The 25,793-nt window shown below is 44.8% G+C and overlaps 1 protein-coding gene across 1 annotated transcript in view; it reads right to left on the bottom strand.

The window, feature by feature from the left end:
* The window catches only part of PLEKHG4 (pleckstrin homology and RhoGEF domain containing G4), a 341,909-nt gene extending 319,957 nt beyond the window's left edge, over positions 1–21,952 (bottom strand). Inside the window, 1 exon segment of the mRNA XM_029608782.1 lies at positions 21,807–21,952. Within this exon segment, the coding sequence (XP_029464642.1) occupies positions 21,807–21,809 (3 nt within the window). The 5' untranslated portion in view covers positions 21,810–21,952.
* Positions 21,953–25,793: the final 3,841 nt, after the last annotated feature.

The raw sequence follows: 25,793 nt of genomic DNA, 5'->3' as shown, positions 1-25,793 counted from the left end.
AAAAACCTTATCTATGAAAAGACAACATTGCAAATATTACACAATGCCCTAAACACCAATACACCTCCTATTAAGAAAACAGAACAAGTCAGTCTGCTATAGATCCCTACACAAACTACACAGCAGGATATCTCACCTCAGTGACACATACAGAACACAGGCAGACATTCACTCACCAAATGCAGAATAAAGTGATCATAAAGTATAAACAAGCATGTAGACAAAAACTAAACTGGAAACCACAATAATCCAGACTATATGCAATGCAACAATGTAAAAACAGAAATACCATTCCTCATAAAACAAACAAAAATAAAAAAATATAAAAAAATCATTATAGTAAAAACATACTAATAAAAAGAATAAATATTCCAAAACAGCTGATGAATAGAACATTCAATAATTAAAATTTCATAAAAATGATAAAACATTTCACAAACACCAATAACATATTTAGAAATAACAGACATTAAATAGCATTCAATAATTAAAACTAGTAAGAATTAAAAGATTTCCGCTTTACATACCTGGGAACTTTTAATTTCCAGTCACCCTGAGATGTCCATGAGTAAGTGTGGAGTCGGGGGAAGGGGAGAGCAAGGGAACTTTCTCCTCCCTCTCTCATACCAGTTCATTCATGCATTCACATGTTGTCTCATTCATAACACATGCTTTCGCCCACACACCTGCTCTTATACTTTCTTTCATACACACATACACTCATGCAACTTGCCTCACACACACACACACACACACACAAAACACAAGCTCTCTCATATATACACAGGCTCTCACCTACACACAGATGCTCTCACACATGCTCATGCTCTCAGGCACATGCATAGATGCTCACACAGACATGCAGATGTTCTCGCACACTCAGATGCTCTCTCATTTATATACAGAACGTACACTCGCTTTCACCTACACACATAGATGCTCTCTTATACATACACATACTCTCTCACACAAACCCCATGCTCTCACATATCCATACACACACACGTTCTATCACATGCAAACTTTACAAAGAAGAAAGAGGCTGTGAAGATGTGTAATCATTTGATGTGGGCTGCAAATTTAGATAGTGTAAATCTCAGCTCAATCTCTTCGGACCTCAGAGGCCCTTTTTGATCTGCCTCCATCAACTGGAATACGTCCCAGTGGCATTTCATCAAGTGTTATTGTCCAGTTATGGTTCCTTTTTAGTCATGTGACTATGATGCAGCCACTCGTGACCTTGCCTTGTGTATTCATGCAGAGCAAGGATCCCAGAGTGCTCTTCGGCTCCCTGCCTTTTCCCAAAATATCAGAAAAATGGACATCTTTGCTTGCTGGGGTTACTCTCCACGTCTTGCTCATGAGAGAAGAAACTGTGTGACAGCCCATGAGGCCTCTTCTTTTCTTCTTCCGCCGCCGGAGAGTTGGACTCCACCAGTGGCATGCGAAGCCTCTTCTCTTCCTTCTGCCACGGGCAGGTTGGGCTCTGCCAGTGGCGCACGAAGCAGCCTCTTCTTTATGACGCCAGTGGATTGGGCTCCACCAGCAGCATATGAAGCAGCTTCTTCTCCTCCTCCTGCCGTCGTCAGATTGGGCTCCACCGGCGGTGCACAAAGCAGCCTCTTCCTTATGGTGCCGGCAGGTTGGGCTCCACTGGGGGCTCACAGGGCATTCTCCTTTTTCGGCTGCTGGCGTGGGGGTGGGAACCCTGCTGACGTTTAGCTATGTATCAGGTGCCAAGCTGAGGTAGCCACCGGGCAATTTTTTTTGGGGGGGGGAGGGGCACTTTTTGCCACTCCAAAAAGTTGCTGCCTGAGGCGGCCGGCTCACCCTGCCTCATTGTAGAACTGCCCCTGCTGGGAACGCCAGTGGACCACCCATTTTTTACAGGCATAGATTTACTCGCGAGCCCTATGTCGCAGGTTTCTAAAATAGCATATACACGAACATAAGCTATTTACACTCGTAAACTGTACGTGATTTTTACGCAAGACCACTTTTGAAAATTCAGTTTTAAAGGTAGCATACGTCGGGATAATAAATTACATTGAAAGAAAAGGAAGTCTCGTTTGATGGTGGTAGCTAGGAGAACTGGTTAGCCATTCAGTTATGAAGAGTGAAGGGCTAGCAAATGAAACTGGGATGGATACATAGCCTAAGACAGATCATGCAGATAACCAAAAGATATGGGGATGGTGAAGGGGGAGAAAACGAGACAAAAGAGCATAAAGCGACAGAAAGAAACTCCCAGTCAGTAACAGGAGCAACCCACAGCAGCATACGCTAAAGTAGAGGCAGTTCATTGATAAGGCTTATACAATCAGTCAAAATGAACCTGGAACCATTTATAATAGCATTCTAAGTAAGATGCTCCTATAAAAAAAAAAGTATGATGCAAAATCGCAAACTTACACATAACAGCAGACAGCGAAGGATACGATATTACCAGGATCTCCAAAATTAAGTTGGAGCCATCATACGACCGGACAGTAAATCTAGCAAATATAATACTCAAACAAGAATGCATGCATAAGACATAGAGCAGAGTCTGTATATCGGACCTGAATTACATCCCGTATTCAGAGAGGATACTGATGGACAAATAAGATAAGGGCGTTGATGTGCTATAGTTGGACATTAAAACCAAGAAAAAGAAGAGTCACACATAGCTGATACATATTACAAATGAGTCAACATTACAGATAATAAACTAAATGTATTTAGCCGGAGGAGGAGAGCAATCATGCTTGGACAAGTAGCAGTAACTGGGGGGGGGGGGAGGAATAAGAAATGAGTAAATCCATGAAGGGGGAGAGTAAAATTTCTGCCTACCTCTCTCCACAACATTCAGGGTACTTCCATATTCAGGCCAAAAAGGCGTCCTGAGCTCATTCTGCACTAACCTGACAAATGGGAAGAAAAAGGAGCTGGAGCAGGCCCTCCGGCTGGTTCCAAGCAGCGCCTGTAGGAGAGAGAGGCAGCCCCCAACAGAGCTTTCCTACCCGGCTTCCGGCAGAAATGAGACGCCGGAGGAGGTAGAGAAGGACAGACAGAGGGGTGAAGCAGTGCCCAGGTACACCGAAGCGAACAGGAGGACGAGAGCACCTGAAGGGCCGTGTAAGCTCCTCCACTGGAGATTACATCCATTCACCCTGCAGAGAGGCAGCCAGGAGGAGGGACCCAGGTGCTTCCCACTCCTAAGTACGACTCTTAAGCTGCTGGGGAGAGAGTGTGCAGGCAGAGCAGGTTACATCTCCGCAGGTGGCAGCTACCTCCCAAAAGTAAACACATGTTAAAAGGTTTAGGGGCCTGTGGTAAAGCGAAAAGGTCTGGCGGCAGCAGACTGCTTCCATATTATTGTTCCTTTAAGGGTATTTTTCTGCCAATTTACAATTAAAAGATAAAAACAGTGAAGCTGGAAAAGGTGCCTGCATTATATACAGGCAAAGGATCCTGACAAGTCGGAGCAGGCCCCAAGGCCTATCGCAAGAGGGATGAAGGACAAAGGAGCACGTGGGAGGCAGCACGGAGCCACAGAGGGGTGGGAAAGTGGAAGGGAACAGGGAGGAAATGTCGGGGGTCAAAGGATAGAGGAAAAAATGCACAAGCAGACTTCAGAAAAAAAAAAAAAAAGAGAATCTCTACAAAGGGAAGTAATGTCAGACCTGACAACGTTTGAACCCATAGGTCTGGGGGTTGCAGGATGGGGAACTGCAGCACAGCCACGGAGGCTGCTGGCTTACCGGCGAAGCACTGGATATTTATCCCGTGTACTTGAAAAAGCTAGACACATCTCTTCAGGTCTCCTATTGGGCCAGTACTGGGGGTGCCTCAAATTAGGACCAAACTATAAGGAGCTTTCAGAAGGCACGCAGTTGCTAGTCCAATCAACTTCTTGGCATTTTCCCCCAGGAAGCTCTGTCTGGTATCAGATTCCGTTCCAATGCTCCTGCTCTTTTATCCGGCTCCAGTGCTTCTGCTCCATGCCTCTCTCCTGGCTCCTGTCCAGGCCATGGGCTCCACCATCACACCTCAGGCCTGTTTATCTTTTTATAGACATTTAATATTCCACCTTTTTCCAAGAATAGCCTCAAGGTGGATTACAACATAATTTAAATGAACAACAGCATTTGAAATGCTTTACAGTTAGAATCACATTTTCAGTTAGAATAACACTGGGAGCTCAGTGGTGTATTACTTAAAGTCCCTACTTGGAAGTTCAGGCAGTTAGGGCAAGAGACTGACACCTTCTGCAGGAAGGGCCTGGACAAAAAGCCAGGCCTTAACTGTTTTTTTCCTGATGTTGAGGTGACTTTGGGCAAGTCACTTTACCCTCCCTTGCCTCAGCTACAAAATCAGATTGAGAGCCCTCTGGGGATAGGGAAATACCTACAGTACCTGAACGTAATCCGTTTTGATGTACACTTTCAATATAAAAATCTAAAAAAAAAAAAAAAGTGAATAGACACAACTCACTGGTGTGTGACAGCATAGCCTCTCCAGTACACACCTCCTGTCTGGGTGCTCCCTGACAGTTTGGACCAGACCCAGCCTGAGGCTAGGCCAAAGGGGAGCTCATGGCCGGGGTTACCAGCAGAATGAAAGACTTTATGAAAGCACCTTACCCTTTCGCAAAAGGTGGTCTCATCCAGCCAACTGTCTCAGAACCACATATGCTGCCTTCCAAACAGACTGACGGTTCGAGGAAGGAACGTTGTGGGCTCTTTTCCTAGTGCCTGAGGGATGATCTGAGAACATGATCTGTGTGAAACGCAGCCAGGCACCGACTCAAATACTGTCTAAGTCTGTAGATCATTTTGGTCCCTTATGAAGGGATGAGGAACACGGAGCCATGGTCCCTCACGACTCAGTGCTTGCAGTCGGTTTATAGACCGGGTTCTCACCCCACACAGCAAGCTGCTCTGGCAAGTACACTCTAGGCTGCGCCAGCAAATCCGAAGACTGTTCGTGGCTGCAGCAGCTACTCCAGTGATTCCAGTTTTCCAAGAGACTCGTGCACTGGGCCCTTGGGACCCTTGTAAGCGGTTCTCCAATCGCTTAAAGGTTACTCAGATGAAGTTACTTGAGTTCATGGATCAATGTGTGCGCAGAAATGTCCTTGTGACTACCCCAGCAATGAGGTGAAGGTGGCCCTGCTGATTAGTCCACCATCCGGAAAGTCTGTAAGCTGGACGTGGCCCTTAATAGAGAGTAACAGCCCCCTTCCTGAAAACTACCCAGGATTTGTGGGGGCCTTGGCTTTGGAAGGGCCTGATCTATACCTGTGCAATCAGCCTTTTAATTTTGTCTCTGCAGCCCCAGTGCCTGTTCAGCTCCAGTTCCTGCAGCCATGAATCCAGCTCCAGCTGGTTATAGAGCCTCAGTTCCTGCAGCAGCGAATCTGATCTCAGCTATGCTCCAGAAAACAAGACCTTGTGAAAGCCTTAGCAGTCATACTCCAGGACATTCATTTGGCTATCCTGAAGGAACTTGCCCCTGCACTGTGCCTCCAACTCCGCTTCAAGTCAGGCTCCAGTTGTTTCAGTGACTCCATATCCTGCACCGAAGAGTCCAAATCCTCTTGTCCTGACTAGGACTTGCTCCAGCTATCCTGGAGATTGCAACTATCCATGGATTTGCTCCAGCTCCATTTCTTATTTCAGCCTGGCAAAAAATGCGTCCCCATGCATGCTCTGGAAGGGTCTGGGACCACACAGGCCTTTGGGAGCGTCCTACCTCCATCTATTCGTGGGGGGGGGGGGGGGGGGGGGGGGGGGGGGGAGACACGCATCCTGTCAGGACTGATAGGGTTCGAAGCCATGGCCCTGGGTTTTGCAGGTTGAGATCCTGCAGCAGGGCTACAAAGGCTGCTGGCTCACCAGGGAATCACAGGATATATATACCCTGTCAGGAAGCAGAGAATGGAGAAAGGGCTACACAAGCAGACTTGAGAAAGAAAAGAGAAGATGCATAGGGAAGCAATGTCAGATCTGATAGGCCTGGGGGTTGCAGGCTGGTAAACTGCAGCAAAGCCACAGAGGCTGCTGGCTCACCAGGGAATCATAGGACATTTATCCTGTATACTTGCAAGAGCTAGACACCCCTCTGACACCCCTTTGCGAGTTTCCTATTAGGCCAGTACTGGGTGTACCCCAAATTAAGACCAATACATAAGGAACTCTCAGAAGGCACATAGTTGCTAGGCCAACAAACTTCTTGGCATCTGCCCCGTGGAAGTTTTGTTTGTCTGGTGTCTGATCCTGATCCAGAGTTCCTGCTCTATGCCTCTCTCCTGGCTCCTGTCCAGGCCACGGGCCCAGCCTCTCCTGGTACACACCTCCTGTCCAGGGAGGTCCCTGATGTCCCTGACAAGAAAATGAGGAGGTGGTGGTGAGGAGGGAAAGCCAGATTCCGTGTGCAGCCATGGAAAACCAAGCACTCCACCATTCCTCATACATGTCTTTTTTGTGAAAACCGGCCTGCAAAGGGTTATTTTACTGCTGCAAACATAATTAATGGGCAACTTTGCAGTCACTAATTTTGATTGTACATAAGATTTCGCATATTATTCCTGTGGGAATTCTGCACCAAAAAAAATTTAAAATTCTGCAAAATTCTGTATACTTTATATTGACCAAATAATACAATATACTTGAGAGTCTTTACGTAATTAATTTAACATATAATAAAGAAAATAGTTATTATTTGAATATGCTGAGTTTTAAACATTTTGAGCAGACTTTCCCTAGAAGTATACTGTAAGAGTGTCCCTTCCACCCTCTCTCCCTACTCCCCTGGCCAGACTTCTTTCACTTTGTCCACCGCTATCTCTCCCTCCCCCTCTAGGCTCAACCCCTTCCACTCTATCTCCACGCCCACTCTCAGTACTACCCCTCACACAGGCTCCCTCTGTCCCTCTCTCTCTCTCACACACACATACACAGGCTCCCTCTGTCCCTCTCTCTCTCTCACATACACATACACAGGCTCCTTCTCTCTCTAGAATACATAGTACATACACCCCCCCCCCGCCCCATACAGGCTCCCTCTCTCTCTTGCATACACATATCCCCTCATATAAGCTCACTCTCTCTCTCTCTCACCACATCCCCTCATACAGGCTATCTTTCTCTCTCTCACACACACACACACATCTAACACAGGCTTCTCTCTCTCTTGCACACACACCCATACAGGTTCCTTTCTTTCTCACACATACACTCTCACACAGGCTACCTATGTCTCTCTCTCTCTCTCTCATATACCCCTGCACACTGGTTCCCTCTCCTCACACACACCCTTATACAAAGGCTCCCTCTCTAACACACACACACACATCTCTTCACACAGGCTCTCTTGCACTCACATACACACACACCCTCACACAGGCTCCCTCTTTCACAAACAAACATTCTTTCTCCCTCTCATACACATAATCCCTTTTTCACACATACACACACACACACACACACCAGCTCCCAATCTCTCATATATATACAAACTCCTTCACAATCTCCTCACATAGGCTCCCTCTCTCTGGCACACACCCTTATACTAAGGCTCCCTCTCTAACACACACACACATCCCTTCACACGGGCTCTCTTGCACTCACACACACACACACCCTCACACCCTCACACAGGCTCCCTCTTGCACAAACAAACATTCTTACTCCCTCTCATACACATAATCCCTTTTTCACACACACCAGCTCCCAATCTCTCATATATATTCAAACTCCTTCACAATCTCCTCACATAGGCTCCCTCTCTCTGGCACACACACTTGCTCTCTCTCACTCACCCCCCCCCCCCCACACACACACACACAGGTTCGCAGTCTTTCTTAGATACACACACACACACACGCACACTCCTCTACACACAGACTCACTCTCACTGGGAGTCCATCCCTGCTCCATCTTTCCCATGAGCAGGATGGACTCCACTTGAGGCATGCCGGGTCCTGTTTCAAATTCTGCACAGAAAGTGGAAATTCTGTGCAGGAGGGGAATTCTACACAAATTCTGCGCTCCACAGCAGCACAGAATTCCCCCAGGATTAGCCTATGTGCATGCTTAAGTTCACTACAAGCGAAGGCAAAACAATTTGCAGTCCATTTCACACATAAAAAGGCAAATTTGTGCCCTTAAGCCCAAATCAGGCACACAAGTTGCCATTTTTACGTTTGAGGTGGAATTTGTGAATTTCCGTGCACCTTAGTGCATCAGCCTCCTGATTTCGATTGAGCTGAAAGCTCAAAGGAACAGCAGGAACCTGCCCAGTCAAAAAAAAAAAAAAATAATGAAAATATTGGATTTGGTGTACTGTGAAGATCGAGCAAGCTCCAAAGTGCACCATGAAATAGGAAAGGTGAGCCGCACAGACCTACACGACAATCTCTGGCGCCATCATGTGTGCAGAAAGGCTGAGTGAATTCCACCCCTGCTATGCTTGGGATGAGGAAAGCTCGAGTTTCCAGGTATGCGAATGACCCAGACGCCGCCGAACACTTGCAGAACAATCGGCAAATCACGATAACCTCACGTGAAATTATAAAGGGAGCAAGAAGAAAAAAAAAAAAATCAAAAGCACCGCACTTTAAAACCTGCCAATTTCAATTCACAAATGGAAGTGGGAGAGAGCACCTATGGAAAAAAGGAGGAAGAGGCCAGAGGAAGGAAGGGAGGAGAGAGGCAGGAAAGGTTAGATGGAAGAGGCAGGGAGAGAAGGGGAAGAGGAGGTTAAAAGGGGATGGGCAAAAAGGGGGGAGGGGGGCAGGAAAGCGTAAATCAGAGGAGGCAGTACTTAGGGCGCTGAAGGCATAAAATGCAGGAGACTTGAAGGATAAGCAATAGAGACAAGAAAAACAAAAACAGGAAAGACAGGAAAAAGAATGCGAGAAACCATGAAAAAGGGATCTCAGCAGATGAATATGATAAAGGGTGGAAAAGAAAAAAATGTAAAAAAAATCAAAACAAGTGGAACAAGTAATACTGCTGCGTGCAGAATCCCTGCCAGCAGGGGGGCGACGTAAGAGGGCAGAAAGCTGCATAACCTGGATGAAAAGAAAGGCGGCCAGGGCTGTACCGAGTCCAAGCTTCCGTCTAAAGGCTTTGCTCTACGGCAATCCAGGAACATTGAGAAACCATCCAACCCTTGCATACACAGACCAGTTCTGCCTCAGTGCGGGGGGTAAAAGAAAAAAACCATTCCATCCAACCCTTATTGTGGCAATCAGTTTAATCCCTGGACCTGGTCCTTTCTCACCAGTCTAAATGCGCCACCATCTTTATCAACCCCCTCTTTCCCCCCCAAAATAAGCATCCAATTTCTCTCTAAAGGTCAGTGCTGTAACTGTGCTTGCCTCCATCAGCAAAATGCCGCATCATTTCTCCATTTTAAAGCAAAGAACGCCTTCCTATGACAATGCTGGAGTATATATTTCTCCTCAAAACTAGAGGGCGCCCTCTTAACACAGGAGGAACACGTTTAAAATCCCCCGCACAGCTGAAAACCATTGGGTGCTCTTCGCGGGTGGACTTTTAGGGAGAGAAACGACCCGCGCGGTTTGCTTTTGGAAATTAGGCAGAGCAAAGTTTGCATGCTAAGTGAGTCCGAACGCTTTGCACCTACTGTTTGTGTGGGCGGTGAGGCGGGACGGCGAGATAACATGCGTACATCTGAAAATGGAACGTACGCGACCTGTGTTTCTCCCCCAACCGGGACATGCCCCCGGGAATGCCTTTCTTCCGAGGCTGATAAAAAAATAAATATGCTACGGCAAGTTTCAGTCGTGCCATTTTACTTGGCTAAATTAGAGAATCTGAATGTGGCCCGCTTTGAAGTGCCCTGCCAGCTATAAAAGGAAGGGAATACAAACCAGAAATTCTTATTCAATTAAAATGAAATGCCTGTGAGAATCGCCCTCAGAGACACATTCGATCTCACAGTTTGGCTAAAAATGTTGCCTGTAAGATCACGGTGTATTTCTTTCCTTTCCCTGCAATACCACGTAGAGAAAGCTGCTGGAAATCAGGAGAAGGCCGGAATCAACAGCTTCTCTGGTCTTTTTTTCACCTAAACCAACTATCGGGCCGATACAGTAAAAGTCGCGGGAGAGCCGGTGAGTGCCCGCTCTCCCGGCGCGCGCACAGGCCAGTGTCCTGGGCACGCGATTCAGTATCGGCCCGTATGCAAATTAGGGCCCGCGGTAAAAGGAGGCGCTAGGGACACTAGCGCGTCCCTAGCGCCTCCTTTTTGACAGAAGCGGCGGCCTTCAAAGGGTTTGACAGCCGACGCTCAATTTTACCGGCGTCGGTTCTCGAACCTGCTGACAGCCACCGGTTCAGAAAACGTACGCCGGCAAAATTGAGCGTCCGTCTTCCAACCCGCGGGCAGATTTTTAATTTTTTTTTTTAATTTTTAATTTTTTTTTTTTTTGGGGCCTCCGACTTAATTTCGGGGGGGGGTTGGCCGTGCATTTTCCACGCACTATTACCCCTTAAGGGTAATAATAGCGCATGGAAAACGTGCGGCCAAATGGGGCCTATCAGTGCGCTCAGCCTGAGCGCACTTTACTGCATCGGCCCATATGTAACTTACAGCAAATGGATATATGTGTTCAGCATATTCTGATGGGGCGGTACTTTGATACTGACCAGGTATAATAAATAAAACAGAAGTACATGTGGGGCCATTAGTAAACATATATGCTTATGCGTGCAAATTGTAGAAGCATGGCAGATAAAATTGGGGAACTGGAGTCAATTGTAACAAGTGAGATGGACCCTATGGTCACGTGACCAGTAAGAGCTGGGTGAATCTTTTAGCTTAGTCATTAAGGATGCAGGATAGTGTGAGGGGGAGGTACCATTCAAATGCAGCCCCTCCCTTTGAGGGTTCTGGAATGGCCGTCTCCCTGAGGGTCTATTTAGCAGCTCTCCGCAGAGAGCTCGGGGGCAATCCCTTTAGGTCTGCAACGAGTTAGGAGGTATAGAGGAGCTTTTGTCTCCGTTATTTTTGCAGGCTAGCCCAGCCTGGGGAGACTGACCAGGGTCAGGAGTGTTTTCTTTCCAGTCTTCTGACTTAGCTAGTTGGGATGTCCCTCTGGGTTGTTTTCGAGCATTTGAGAATTTTTCATGGTGGGAGCCTTACTGGACACCTGGGCCTCTCTTTGCACTGGGACGCCCCGGATGGGGAAGGTCTGCCCCTGAAGTGGTGGTGACCCATTGTGAGGAGGAACCCTGGTGTTAATATTAATTTGGGGGAAAAGAAGCATTTTGTTAGAAAATCCAGGAGGAGATTTTGGCTGAAGCAAGAGAGCTGCTTGTTTCAAGGGGGATCCTTCCCATCAGGGATCCAGAGAGAAGAACTAAACGTTGTGCAAGAACTGAAGAGATGCTGAAGATCTGCTAACCGTGAGAAAGGGAAGTCAGACATCACTGGGGACACCCATCCGGTATTTCACCACTCTGCAGGGAGAGTGAGAACATTTACTCAGTGCCACAGACTCTATTGTTTTTATCAGATTATAGGGGGGGTTTCAAGCAGTGTCAGCGAGGCTTTTCTCTGTCTCCATCTGCTGGCAGGGATGAATAAACCCAGGAGTCTGGACTGATCCGGGTACGTACAGGGAATGTGCCATTCATCATCAGTGTTTAAATAGTAAAGACTTTGATTTGGGACACCAAGAAAGGGACTTCCGGCATATTTATTTCACACTCACTGCACCCACACTTTGAGGACAATTCCCCTCTCCCAAGGGACCACAAAAGACAAAAATGTCACCCCTGTCACATTGGTCCCTGGGAGTAAATCTTCCTCCCCGTTCCCCCCCCCCCCCCCACGCAAAGGACGCGGCCCTGGGAGGAAGAGGAGTTGTGAAAGAGCCAGCCGGTGAGAGGCTCCGGCCCGAAGAGGAACAAGCTCTTTTATGGCCCCACCCATGCAGGACAGGCACACTGGGGTGGGGTCACACAATTGCGGGTTATGACATAATTGGGATTTAAAGCGGGACCTAGTGTTGTTGCGACAATAGTGTTGATTCACAAAATTGCAATCAGAGCTCATGACCCCTTGGATTTCATACTAGATTCCTTTCCCCTTGATGACAATATCCCCGGTATAAAAACATCTACCTGTCTCTATTAAACGCTGGCAAGGTACAGACCACCAGTGTTTCCCAACCTTTTCGTGCCCAAAGCACACCTACGTCAAAACAAAGTTACATGGCACAATCCTTCCTGGAGCGGGCAGTGCAGACGTGAGGAGGACTCATGGTCTCTGCCAAATTTTAAAACAAAGGGAGGAGAGAAGAGCGGAGGAGTAGCCTAGTGATTAGCGCAGCAGAGCCAGGGTTCAGATCTCACTGACACACCTTGCGACCTTGAGCGAGTCACTTCACACTCCGTTGCCTCAGGTACAAACGTTTAGATTGTGAGCCCTCTGAGGACAGGGAAATGCCTTCGGTGCCTGTATGCAATCTGCTTTGAAGTGGCTGAAAGGCAGAATATAAATCAAAGAATAAATAAGCCCATCACAATGGACCAGTTCTCTCACTGTACAAATGCAAGAGAAGGGAGAAGCCCATGTGGTGAGGGCAGCCAGCTCAGGTATGGTGGCTGCCAGAGCTCCTCCCCTGCTGCAGCTGCTGCCAGCACTCAGGGCGAGTCTCGTCCAGTGTTCAGTGCATGCTCTCCCTGTCTCATTCGGCTTGCGGGTAAGACAGAGACTGGAAGGGCTCAAAGGGGGAAGTTAGAAGGGGGGTGGGCGTGCACCTATACCCAGCATGCTGTTTATCTCCCCACTCCAGGGCTCGTGCTGGAGCTAGGAAGGAGAGGCATGCATACGCACGTTCTCAGGAAGGAGGCGCCTACGTGTTTTTAAGAAGCAACGCTGGCGTCTTTTTTTGCTGTGAGGTGCTGAGAGCGGAGCCCAGGTGCTGGTCTGGATCTGAGCATCGGGCAGCGGTGGCTTCTGTGTGGCACACCTGACCAGGTCTGAAGGCACACTGGCTGGGAGACACTGCAGTACACTCAGCCTAAGTGGGGCATCCCTACTGGAGGTGGCACAATCCTTAATTTCTGTTTGCACATCAGCAAGTGATCCCCTAGTGTCTATGTGAATTTTTTGAATTGGAAATTAGAGTAGGAACTGTTCCTTTTAATCCCCTTAAGTTTTTAAAGTATAGGTGCAAAGCTTTGGCTGAGAAGCCTCAGCCATTAAAGAGATTTATTTCAATTGACATTCAGTGGTTGATGGTTTCTCTCTCTCTTGTTTTTCAGTTGTTTACTCATTGTGTGATTTTGATTGGGAGAAGGTTTTACTCACTCTTTCTACCAGGGAGAGAGAGAGAGAGAGGAGAAATAAAGATGTGGATATTTCACGTCAAACTGGTGTCTTGTTTTGAGGGATTTCCTTCCCAGTCCAGCAGTTCGTTGTGAAGGTACCATAGCCACGAGGAGAGAGGAAGAAAGAGAGCTAACCCCCGCCATCCTCACCTAGCATATACAGCTACAGAGCTGCCCACAAGGCAGAAGAGAGAGAGAGGAAGGGAGAGAATGAAAGAATTTAAATCAAGCAGTGGATCCCAGGAATTTCAAGCAGCATCCCCAGGGACCTTAGTTTTCAATTTTTATTTTATTTTTCTGTTGTATGTATCAATGTTTATTACAACAAGAACAAAAATGATATTTACCTGGAAAATGTCATTTTTTTTTCGCTGATTTCTCCCATTTTTTGTTTATGTTTATTTATAGTCATTTTTATTCCGCCAAACTACCAGAATCTCTGTTCTGGGTGGATTACAAAGCATAGCATCAAACAATAAAAACCATACAATAAACATATACAGACAATATAACACACACAGATCCCACATAACGTGCACAATGAACACTAACAGAATGCACCGTCAGTCACAATCTGCCCACAATAATCAGTAATGATCATCTCCCTTATGAAGGCATAAAAGCCTCTGTAAATAGATAAGCCTTCAATATGATGGCATATGATGTAGTTCAATTGGTAAGTTATTCCAAAGGAATGGGGCCACAAAAGGGAAGGCATGTCACATAGTCTTGCAAATGAACAACTCTGGCACTAAGGATTGATAACTGTTGGCCCGAGGAGCACACAGAATGTAAAGAATTCTAATATTTAACCAAATTTCTTAAGTAAGCCAGACCCTCACCATGCAAAAGCTTAGCATACTAAAAATCAAGACTCTGAACTTAATTCTTTGCTCGATACGGAGCCAGTGTAGATCCCGATGAATAGGGGAAATATGTTTATGAAGCAGACATCCAGTCATTAATCGTGCAGCAGCATTTAATAACAATTGTAGCGCTTGTAACTGACTCTTCAGTAATCCAATATAAAACCCATTTACAATAGTCAATAACTGAAAGAACAAAGGACTGGACAATAGCCCTAAAATCCTTCTGTTCAAGGATAGACTGCATATGACACAACTTGTGTAATTTATAGACTCCATTTCTTACCATCAGCCGTAGATGGGGTTTAAGGTTAAAAGTGGTATCTAGATGGATACCTAAATCATGGACTGAGTCTGAAAAAACAATGGATGACCCATCTATCTAGATTGAAAAGGAACTATTAACAGGTAACAAACGTTCTGTTTTTTCAACATTCAAAAGAAGAGCATTATTCTTCATCCAAGCCTTAATGGTTGCTATCGTTTTTACCACCAATTTTAAAGTATTATCAACGGTATTGGCTTCAGGGAATAAAAGTTGAAATCATCAGCATACAAATAAAAAATAATCCCTAATCTTTCACATAAACGACACAAAGGAAATAAGTAAATATTAAACTATGTGGGTGATAACGATGACCCTTGGGGCATGCCAGAGCGTATTTGGAACCACGAAGAAAAAGACTGACCTGTCCTAACTTGCTGCAAACAGTCTTGTAAAAAAGAACAAAACCATTGCCACACCAAGTCGCTGATTCCTATGTCCTTCAGTCTCTGCAACAAAACTGAGTGGGAGAAATAATCAAAAGCCTCTGAAACATCAAATAAAACTACAGTTGACTTCTTCTCATCAAGCTGTGATCAATAAATTCTCGGTACTATGACCATGATGGAACCTGCTCTGAAAATCACTCAAATCTTATTGTCGTCAACATAGTCAACAAGTTGACTTAAGACAACATATTCTAAAACTTTACCCATTGAAGGAAGAATTGAGATGGATTGATAACTAGAAGGTTTGATGATCAGAAGTGTAGAGTTCTTAATAGAATGAACAATTGTTTTTTTAAACTACTCTGGAGCAACCCCTTCCTGTAAAGAAAGGTTCACCATCTTAGTAAAAATATCAATAAATTTGTCTTTTAGGCAATACAAAAGCAAAAAGGGGCATGCATCTAAAGGACTCTTATAGACTTAAACATGGACACAACTACTTCAACTTCACTAGAATCAATATATGTAAAATGTTCCCATTTCCGCTCAATAACATCCTCCAAAAATAAAGTGAGTGGTCATAAATCCAAACCAGCCTTTATCCCTGAGGGCTGGAAATTCAAATGAGTGGATGCAGTATCTCTCACACTTGCAGTCACATTGATCTTTGCCAACTTCACCTCTAAATATGGGGCTGAGCATCCACATTTGTAGGAAACCGGTTTGTTAAGCCACTAATGTGAACAGCTCACAAGGCCGGTTTAGAGCATTGAGAACTGAGAAGTGAATCACAAAATCTGCCTATAGCTGCTCCTTGATGAAATATATTTACTTTTAGCCACTAAGGTCTTAACTTTTCTCCAGAAATGCTCTACTTGCCTCATTTCCCTTTACTTATGTAGCAAGGCACTGCTGAACCATAGCATACAGGGAAGTTTTTGAGGGAGATTAACAGTCTTCACAGGGGCAATTTTATTAATAACTGTAGCTAATAGTTTAGATAGAGAATCAACACACACTGTAGCCGAACAATCTTACAGCTTATGTTTTACCGCAGCCCATTCTAAAGTAAACTGTTCAGCGTCAATCATACCTTGCAATTGGTGTCATGCATCCGAGGAATTCAGACCACGAAAACTCAACTAACAATGTTAGGAACCACACTATGAGCAATCATCGTTTTTGGGACAAACAGGAGGTCTAAAGTATGTCTAGCATAAAGGGTAGGGGCCTCTACCAACTCAGATAAACCAATAGCAGTTATAGCAGATAAAAAATCTGCAACTAATCGCATTGCATGAATATTAAAATCACCTAATAAAATTTAATAACGAACATGTTAAAAAGATAAAAATTCTAAAATCTCATCACCTGAGGCCCCATCCCATCCAGGCAGACGATACACAAGGTTTATTGCCCAGCTCCCACAGGTAACTCTTAAATTCTCTCCACCAGAGTGCAACTTGTGATCAATGCTCTTAAGAGATAAGTCACGGCTACTCCACCCCCATGTTTATCAACTCTAGAATGATGAAAGTAAGAGTAACCAGGGGGACAAAGAACTCAATAACTGGATATCCGCATCTTTATGCCAATTTTCTGGATTAGAATCTGCTAGTGAAGAAAAAAATCTCAATTTTATTACCAACAGAACCAGCATTAACAGACATAATGGATTAGAAACAGGAGGACCCACTCTTTCTACTTCAGGAATCTGCAAATTTCGTAACTCAGAACAGCCCTTGGGTAACCTAGTAAAACTGTATGAAAAATTCCCAGGAAAAGTAAAATAAAGACTGAAAATGAAGGTCTATGGTCATCCCTAAGGGGATATGAGGAGCCTTTCCAGTTTGCCAGGATATTCCATTCAAGGAGAAAGGATCCTGAGGAATAGGGTAAGGGACCACAGATTCGCAGATTACGATTTTCAGTTATATTATGGATATTTCCTGAGAGACTTCTACCAAATGCCAGTTTATTATATTGAACTTTCTAGCCAGTAAAGTTTTATGCTGGAGCACCATCATACCATCTCCTTCCTTATTAGTACACAAAAGAAGATAACACACGTAATGTCCAGGGCCTGCAGGGTTATTCTTCCCTGCAATATCCCCCTCGCAAAGGAAGACCTGCAATTCCGGGCCGATAGAGTAAGTTTAGAGTTTAGCCACAGTACTGAGTAGGTGCCCCATTACCTTCAGAAACGGATCAGGGTTATAAGCATAACAGGTGTAGGGGTCTCTAGGCCGTACTAGTGAGTAGCACCAAAAATGTTCCCCTGTTGAAAGGTTACTGAGCAGCAGGGTCACCAGGAGTGACAGGCTAGTCTATCCCCTAAAGTGTGTGTTAGAGATGACGAGAGAATGTATGGTGACTCCAAGAGTCACACAGAGGAGTTAAGGGAATTTTGATGAGATCTTAAAAGCAAAAGAGACATCTTGAAGGAACCAGGGAAGGGGGCTGGGCTCTGCCCTGAACCTGCAGGAGTGGTGGCTCTTCTATAAGAGTGACAAAAAGGGATGAAAGAAGAATCTGACCCAAGAGGGGACTGCCTTTCTGTCAGCCTTTCACTAGTGAGTAACTGCAGAAACCCGAAGGGGATTCTTGACCTATTTTTGGTGAGATCTGAAAATTCTGGGGCCTTGATTTGGAAACTGACTCGTGTCTGCAGAAGAACTCTTTGGTAACTTGAACTGGGACTGTATCCTGTCTGATTTTTTTTTTTGTATATCTGCTGAAACCTTTTGATTATTTCAGTAAACTCTTCTGTTTGGAACATAACCTTTTTGAGTAGTCTAGTTTTATTTTTGGTGGGCTGTAAATGTGATCTTTTTAGTTGGCCCTGCAGATGCCTCCTGTCCCCAGATTCACATAATCTGTCTCCCGTCCTTGCAATGAGTGGTCCAGTGCTTTAAAGGGCATGGAATTGTGACTCCATTCCTAACAGGAGGCAGTGGGGGGCAAGGTTACAGAGATATACTATACTGAAAATGTCCATATTAATCCATACTGAGCTTGTGTGTGCAGGTAGGCACTGTATTCTAGACTGGGAGTTCTCAACCCAGCCCTTTGGACACATTAGCAGGTCAGTTTTCAGAATATCCACAATGAATATACATGAGGCAGATTTGCATGCACTGCCTCTACTATATGCAAATCAGATGTATATTCATTGTAGATATCCTGAAACCCCAATTGTCTGGGTGTGTCCCAAGAACTCTGTTGAGAACCCCTGCTCTAGAAATGTGTATACTGGTAAGGTGCAGAATACTGTGGGCAGGGGTAGATAACCTCCAGTCTTGTGGACTCCTATCCACTCAGGTTTTCAGGATATCCCTAATGAATAAGCATTAGATAGATTAACAGACAATTGAAGCTGTGGACTTTAAGGGTCAACAAAAAGGTTGTAGGTTTGCTGACCCTTAATTCCACATATCCAAGTGGATTACTGTGGCAACCACAACTCTTTGCTCATACAACTGGAGCAGTGTGAATGCGAATCTATTTCATGCATATTCATTAGGGACATCCTGAAAACCTGAGCGGATTGGTGTCCACAGGGATGTGTGTGTGTTATAGTATAGTGGTTCCCAAACCTGATCTGGGAGACACCCCACCACCCCCCCAGCCAGCTGGGTATCAGGAAATCTACAATGAATATGCATACGAGATTTGCATATGTTACCCTCATTGCATGCAAATGTATCTCATGACTATTCACTGCAAATATCCTGAAAACCCAACTGGCTGGGGGGGGTTCCCGCAGGACTGGTTAGGGAACCACTGTTATAGTATGTTAATGAGATACAACTTTATTGATGAGGCAATATAGGCTGAGACTATGCACTGACGTACAGATATATAGATGAGGTACATTATGCTAGGCATGAGTGTGTAAAGGTTAGAGTGTAATTGTAACGAGTAGGTCAGTGCTCAGCAGGGATTAGAACCAGAGCTCCCTTCCCAGGTGGATTTACAAGTATAAAGTTGCATTATTGTTCTAAGCCTGTACAGTACTCTAATCCAAAGGTCTCTACAGTCAAATTAACAAAGTGCCATCATAATACAACGGGGCACAGATTTTTCAAAGCCCAACTTCAACAGACAAAACTGAACAACTAGCATTCTTACTCTTGTGAGAAGAGTTACAGGAAATTTAATATCCACAGTGAAGACAGGACCTTCTTCTAAATTCCTTTGGAAAACATGGCACATCAGCAGCACAGTGTTAGGACCCTGCTTCAGTCGTGGTTATAGGGGAAGAGATCCCTTTACTAAGCCAGCAACGCCATTTCATGCAGCATCCAGTGCTCATTGGAGGTCTTTTATCCAAGTGTTGACCAAGGTCAACTTTGCTTAACATTTGATATTCCATAAGATCAGAGCCCAAAGCAGGATGGTTGTAGACAATATGCAATCTACTGGGCTAGTATACATATTGGTAAGGTATACCATATTGGGTCTGTGTGTATAATGCCAAGTCACTATATAGCTAGCTTTACCGTATATCCAGCCTGTGTTTACTGGTAAAGAAGAATATTAAGCAGATGTATGCAGGTAATATATACCATACAGGGCTTATCAAGGCTGCAGAAATCTCGGGTACCTAAAATTTGGTGCCTGGTGCCCAGTGAAGGAGATGCCACCGCCAGCTGCCCTGCTTGGGAACAGAAAAGGCAGCTGCTGCTGTCAGTGGCGGAGCCCGTGCCAGAGAGATGCCACAGACCAGGCCATCCCCTGTCACCAGGCCGCCTAGAAAAAGAGAACAGAGGGAGAGGAAGATGCCTGGAAGGGAGGGAAAGAAGCTGGAAGAGAGGTGAAATTGAGATCAAAGTGCCTAGCTGGAGAGGAGAACCTGCCAGGAAGCTGGGGTGAAGGGGAGAGTGCCTCGATGCAGAGGCAGGGCAGGGGAGTGGGGAATGTCTGGAAACAGGTGGGGAGAGTGCCCGAAGAGAAAAGAGCATTTCCTCCTACAACCTTTTGGCTGGCACCCGTTTTCTAAATATTTTCCCACCCCTGGGGCCCTGTGTACACTGGCGACATCCATTCTCTCACATGTAGGTTACAGGCATTATTTTTTTTATTATGACTCACTGAAGTTGGATTGGCCCAGCTCCAGCATATACTAGTGGGCAGGGTTGCCTGGGATGATCCTAATTTTAGCCTCTGTATTTACTGTTCCGGCTGGAGAGCTAAAGTATTATGTAATCTGTCCAATCCTTGTTCTGGCTATGTATTAAGTGTGTACTGAGCCTTAAAAGTAGCCAAACAAGTCTTCTCCTGCCCTGTTCTGGCTCAGGTGCACTTCCCTGCTGATTTGTGCTCTTACTGAATCTCTGCTCAGAAGCGCTCTTAAGTGCCAGAACCAGTTCCAAAGCTGGACCTTCCCACCACCTCCCCAAGCCTCATTAGTGATTGCTGGAATTGCCTGGGTTTCAGTCCTGGGTTTCAGTTCTGGAAATGTGGTAAACCTATTAGTAGGTGACAGCATATCTGGGCCTGTGTAAACTGGACAAGCTCAGAAGACTGGGTGCATGCTGGGCCTCTATGTAGTGGTGCGATACAGAATACTGGATGTATGTAAGTATTCGAGTTACTGTATACCAGACACATGCATATTAGTCAGGCATAGCATATTAGGCACAAGGAAAGGGAAGGTATAGTCAATGTACCAGGCTAGATGCACTACTGTGTACTAGGCTCGTGTATACTGGGGAGTTAATGTATGCTAGGCATGCCCATAAGGGCAAAGTACAGGATGCTTGGCCTTTACTAGTACATACAGTGGATGTCATGTAGACGAGGTACAGTACACTCAGCACTAGTATAGCACAGAATATTAGGCAGATGTATGCAGTAGATGAGAGAGCAGTGGCACAGATTAATGAGTAATGCAATAGTATGCCACACTGTACTCTGCCACATCATAGTGAATTGAGCTAACAGAAAGCATTTTTACAGGGATTGCAGACATTTGATCATATGAAATAAAGCTGTACCATAACCGCAACACAAAATACTGTAATATAATAAATTTGCACTTCTCCATTGTGCACTGTACAGTATGCATCTTAGTAAAGAAGCAGACGGAAACAGAACAGCACCATACAGATAGCAAGGAAGGATTCTAAGACCCTCATATCACAAAAAAACTGCTTTGATCTTTTTTTTCCCAGTCAGCCAAAAAGTTAGTGACAACTTAAAAACACTCAACCTGTTTTGTTGGGAAGCAGCACAGCGATGGTTAATGAAGTTTAACATGGAAAATACTGTTGCTTGCCTCACACTGGCCCACTCCCACACTCCATGCAGCCAGTCCAGCTCTGCTCATGGAAAGAAAAAGCAAGGCCGGGCTCTGGAGATTTTGTGTGGGCTTCCCGGCGAGAAAAACATCAATAACTGGCGACCTTTCCAGTCTCAGCACAGGTTCCCACCGCATACCACAGGAGTGTGGGCAAGCTCAGCCCAGAGGCCGCACGTTTCAGGCACGCAGAGTACCTGGATCATAAACCCAGTAACGTGCAGAGCTGCGGCTGTAACAGCAACAACAACATTTGCAGAAAGGGAGCCAAGGATGAAGTAATAGAGATTGCATGTGATTATCCCATCTCAGCGGGAATCTTTGCAAAACACCATCTCAGTGAGAAACTCTGCACAACACGCAGCTTACAGACTTCACCACCGCAGGCACTTTGCTTATCCCAGTTTCTTCTAGGCTTACTTCTAGGAGTTTCTTTTACATCGGGCTGTCGGAGAGGATGCTTTTAACCTGGCAGCTTCACAACCAAGCTTCACTCAGCACCGGCTCAGCTCAGGGCACCTCTGATGCCCTCAAATGTCTGCTCAGAACAAACTATAAAATGATCTGACTTACCATCCTCCTAAAGAAGTGTTATCCTTTCCTCTTTACTTCTAAACAAAGCATTTTCTTCCTTTTCTCGGTTGTGGTTTAATGACTTTTCTCCCACCGCTGCTCACTTGTTCTAAATGTATAAAACAGTGAGATACTGTGAGCATGGCCTTAGCCCTCCCCTCTGCACAGTACAACTCTGAACACACACATTACACACACAGGCAGAGGGAGTGAGCAGCGGGGGCCCTCAGAGGAGCTTCTGACAACCAACAGACAGGACTCTGCATGCGCTGGCTGACTGCTTATGGCTATACTACAGCACTGGCACCTCTTCCATGTGGCAGAATTGTGGTGTTTAATTTACTACTTATCTATAATATGCATCCACTTTCTTATTCCTTCCTAATGTACCCTTCTTCCTATCTATTGACTTTCAAGCTACCTCATATCTGTATATAATATCTGTGTGAATCCATACCCTATGGATTCATTGCCTTATGCTTTACTCTACGGTTAGGAAAAGAGAGAATGTCAAATGCCTATAAATAAAAGAAAAGGAGAAACCACAAGCCTGATAGCTAATTTTACAAGAACCATGAGTTTTATTTTTTTAAATAGACTTCAGCAGCATGGCAAAGCAGTCCTACCAGTCACAGCTAATTGTAATCATATTGCAGCTAGGCTGCATCGCTGTTCTCATTAGCTTGAGTTCATAGGAAAGGGATCGCCATAAGGGTATCGGGCGGTCAGGTACCTTTATCACCTTGCATGGGAGACAAGGATGCCACCTCTCACAGACTAAACTCAATCTCCAGGGCAGGGAATTCTCAGTAAGAGAACATGGCATGGATTAAACTCAATCTCCAGGGCACTGTTGTACACTATCCTAGAGAAAACTCATAGGGAATTCTCAATAAGAGAACATAGCATGGATTAAACTCAATCTCCAGGCACTGTTGTACACTATCCTAGAGAAAACTCTTAGGGAATTCTCAATAAGAGAACATAGCATGGACTAAACTCAATCTCCAGGGCACTGTTGTACACTATCCTAGAGAAAACTCATAGGGAATTCTCAGTAAGAGAACATAGCATGGATTAAACTCAATCTCCAGGCACTGTTGTACACTATCCTAGAGAAAACTCATAGGGAATTCTCAATAAGAGAACATAGCATGGATTAAACTCAATCTCCAGGGCACTGTTGTACACTATCCTAGAGAAAACTCATAGGGAATTCTCAGTAAGAGAACATAGCATGGACTAAACTCAATCTCCAGGCACTGTTGTACACTATCCTAGAGAAAACTCTTAGGGAATTCTCAGTAAGAGAACATAGCATGGATTAAACTCAATCTCCAGGCACTGTTGTACACTATCCTAGAGAAAACTCTTAGGGAATTCTCAGTAAGAGAACATAGCATGGATTAAACTCAATCTCCAGGCACTGTTGTACACTATCCTAGAGAAAACTCTTAAGGAATTCTCAGTAAGAGAACATAGCATGGATTAAACTCAATCTCCAGGGCACTGTTGTACACTATCCTAGAGAAATCTCATAGGGAATTCTCAATAAGAGAACATAGCATGGTAGATCAGATCCATCTTGTTATAAGCTTGTTGCTAGTTGTTTTTAGATGTCAATAATTAAAAGGATTTGTCCAGCTCGGTTCAGGACTTAGCCAAACAAACCTAGGGTTTAAATATCTCCTCATTCACTGGCTCGATTTTAGCCAGGTTAGTCATTATCTTGCTGACACTTAAGCTGAACAAAAAGAAAGAAAAGATGCAGTGCATGAGCATTACAGTGTGGGGCTTGAACTTAGTCAGGTAAAGCTAAATAACCGCACTGCCCAAATAAGTTTACCTGGCTAAGTCTGGTTATGAGAAGAATGGGCCTAAAGATATCACCTGGATAAAAACAATAAAACCTTGATCAGCCAGCCCTACCCCAGCACTCCTCCACCCCCTAATAGAAGGAAAGCCCCATGAGGGCAACAGCACCCGATCTCGCACCCCCTACCCCCAAAAGATTTAACACTGCAAGCCACTATGACTTGATACCCCTCCCCACCACAAGTAAAAACATAACAACACAAGAAATTGCCATGCTGGGTCAGACCAAGGGTCCATCAAGCCCAGCATCCTGTTTCCAACAGTGTCCAATCCAGGCTACAAGTACCTGGAAGCACCCAAAAACTAAGAAGATCCCATGCTACTGATGCCAGTAATGGCAGAGGTCATTCCCTAAGTGAACTTGATTAATAGCAGTTAATGGACTTCTCCAAGAGCTTATCCAAACCTTTTTTGAACCCAACTACACTAACTGCACTAACCACATCCTCTGGCAACAAATTCCAGAGCTTACTTGTGCGTTGAGTGAAAAAGAATCTTCTCCAATTAGTCTTAAATGTACTACTTGCTAACTTCATGGGGTGCCCCCTAGTCCTTCTATTACCTGAAAGTGTAAATAACCGATTCACATCTACTCGTTCAATTCAGGATTACAGAATGGCTGCGGGTCCCTTTTCCCTCCATCTTACTCTCCTGCCACAATGCCAGCCCAGACGCCCCCAAAATGATGAGGTGGTGCTGAGAGCCAGTAATGTCTACACCACACTCCCAGAGGAGTCGTCAGTTACTCAATCAGCAACGCTAGTAGTGTGTGCCACCAACACTGCTTTCAGAGATCTTACCAAAGCGCAATGTTAAGAGTGTACATTGGTAGGATCGCTGTTAGAGCCGAGCAGGAGGATGCTGGGAATGCGGTACAGACTTCCAGCTCCCAGCATGACTGCAGGGTTCCAGGAGGGATGGGAGGGTGGGAGTAGGAGTGACAGTATGGCAGGAGGATGGAGTTAGGGGGAGAAGGGGGCCTACAGCCATATTTTAGATTTTAATTGCTTGTGAGGAGGCATTTAGCCACTATGGCCCACAGTGTTTAAGTTTTTTTGGGGGGCGGGCAGTTTAATTCTTTTATTGGGGGAGGAGGGTGAAATTGGCACTGTGCCCTCACATGGTTTTCATTCTTTTAGGGGGTGGTATGAGAATTGGAACTACATTTCTAGCCATTGCACAATAGGAAGAATTGAATAGGAAAATTTGGAATGGGGAGAAGGTCTACCTGTTTTTCAATCTGAGTAATTGAAGAGGAGAAGGAGATAAATGACTAAGGAATTGGATTTATCAACTGGAGACTTTTACTAGAAGAGTAAGGTCACAAATTTATTAAATATTCAACAATGTACATCAATTGACTTTAACATCAAAGATCTCTAAAGAACTTTTTTTCATTCATATCATCAACTATCAGAAAAAGAAATTGGAAATCACTTTGCTTACAGCATGATTATTATTGCTGTACACTGTTGGAGATTATTAGTGCTGTTTACAAGGGACTTAAGTCGCAATGTAAGTGTTGAAAAACAAAAGGGTCTTGAAGTTAAGCTTACCTTTTCACAGGGAGCCCTGTGCACTCAGTGTTTGAATACCTTGGACAATTCATTAAATAGAGTCATAACTTATACTGTGTGCTTTTGGGTCCACTATCTGAGTTTTCCCACCCAAGGGTTACTCACTTACACACGCATTAAACAGTAAAACCGGTCATGCTTCTGAAAATAAGATTTACTGATTTACTAGTGATTTTTCTTTATATATATATATATATATATATATAATTTAATCTCTATTGAATACAATTTTTAAATAAAGCTTCTTCAATAATTTGTCACATAGCTCAAATCAGTAAAACATAATATAGTTCAACCTTACATAATATATGATGCACCATACTGAGAATTTGGCAAACATGTTAACAGACATCAACATTTCCCCTCCCACCAGCCTCCCTCCTTCCCCCACTTCCACCTGACATACCTTATCCCATTCCTCAAATGGCCGCCATAGTACTCTAAAAGCAGTCTGTCTGTCCTACCTAATAGCTGTTAGGCATTCCATATTCCTCATAGCCACTTACACAACTCCAACAAATTAGGGAGATTAATT

The sequence above is a fragment of the Rhinatrema bivittatum genome, chromosome 7 (assembly GCF_901001135.1).
Source record: "Rhinatrema bivittatum chromosome 7, aRhiBiv1.1, whole genome shotgun sequence".
Lineage (NCBI taxonomy): Eukaryota > Metazoa > Chordata > Amphibia > Gymnophiona > Rhinatrematidae > Rhinatrema > Rhinatrema bivittatum.
This window is presented reverse-complemented; position numbering and strand designations above follow the sequence as displayed.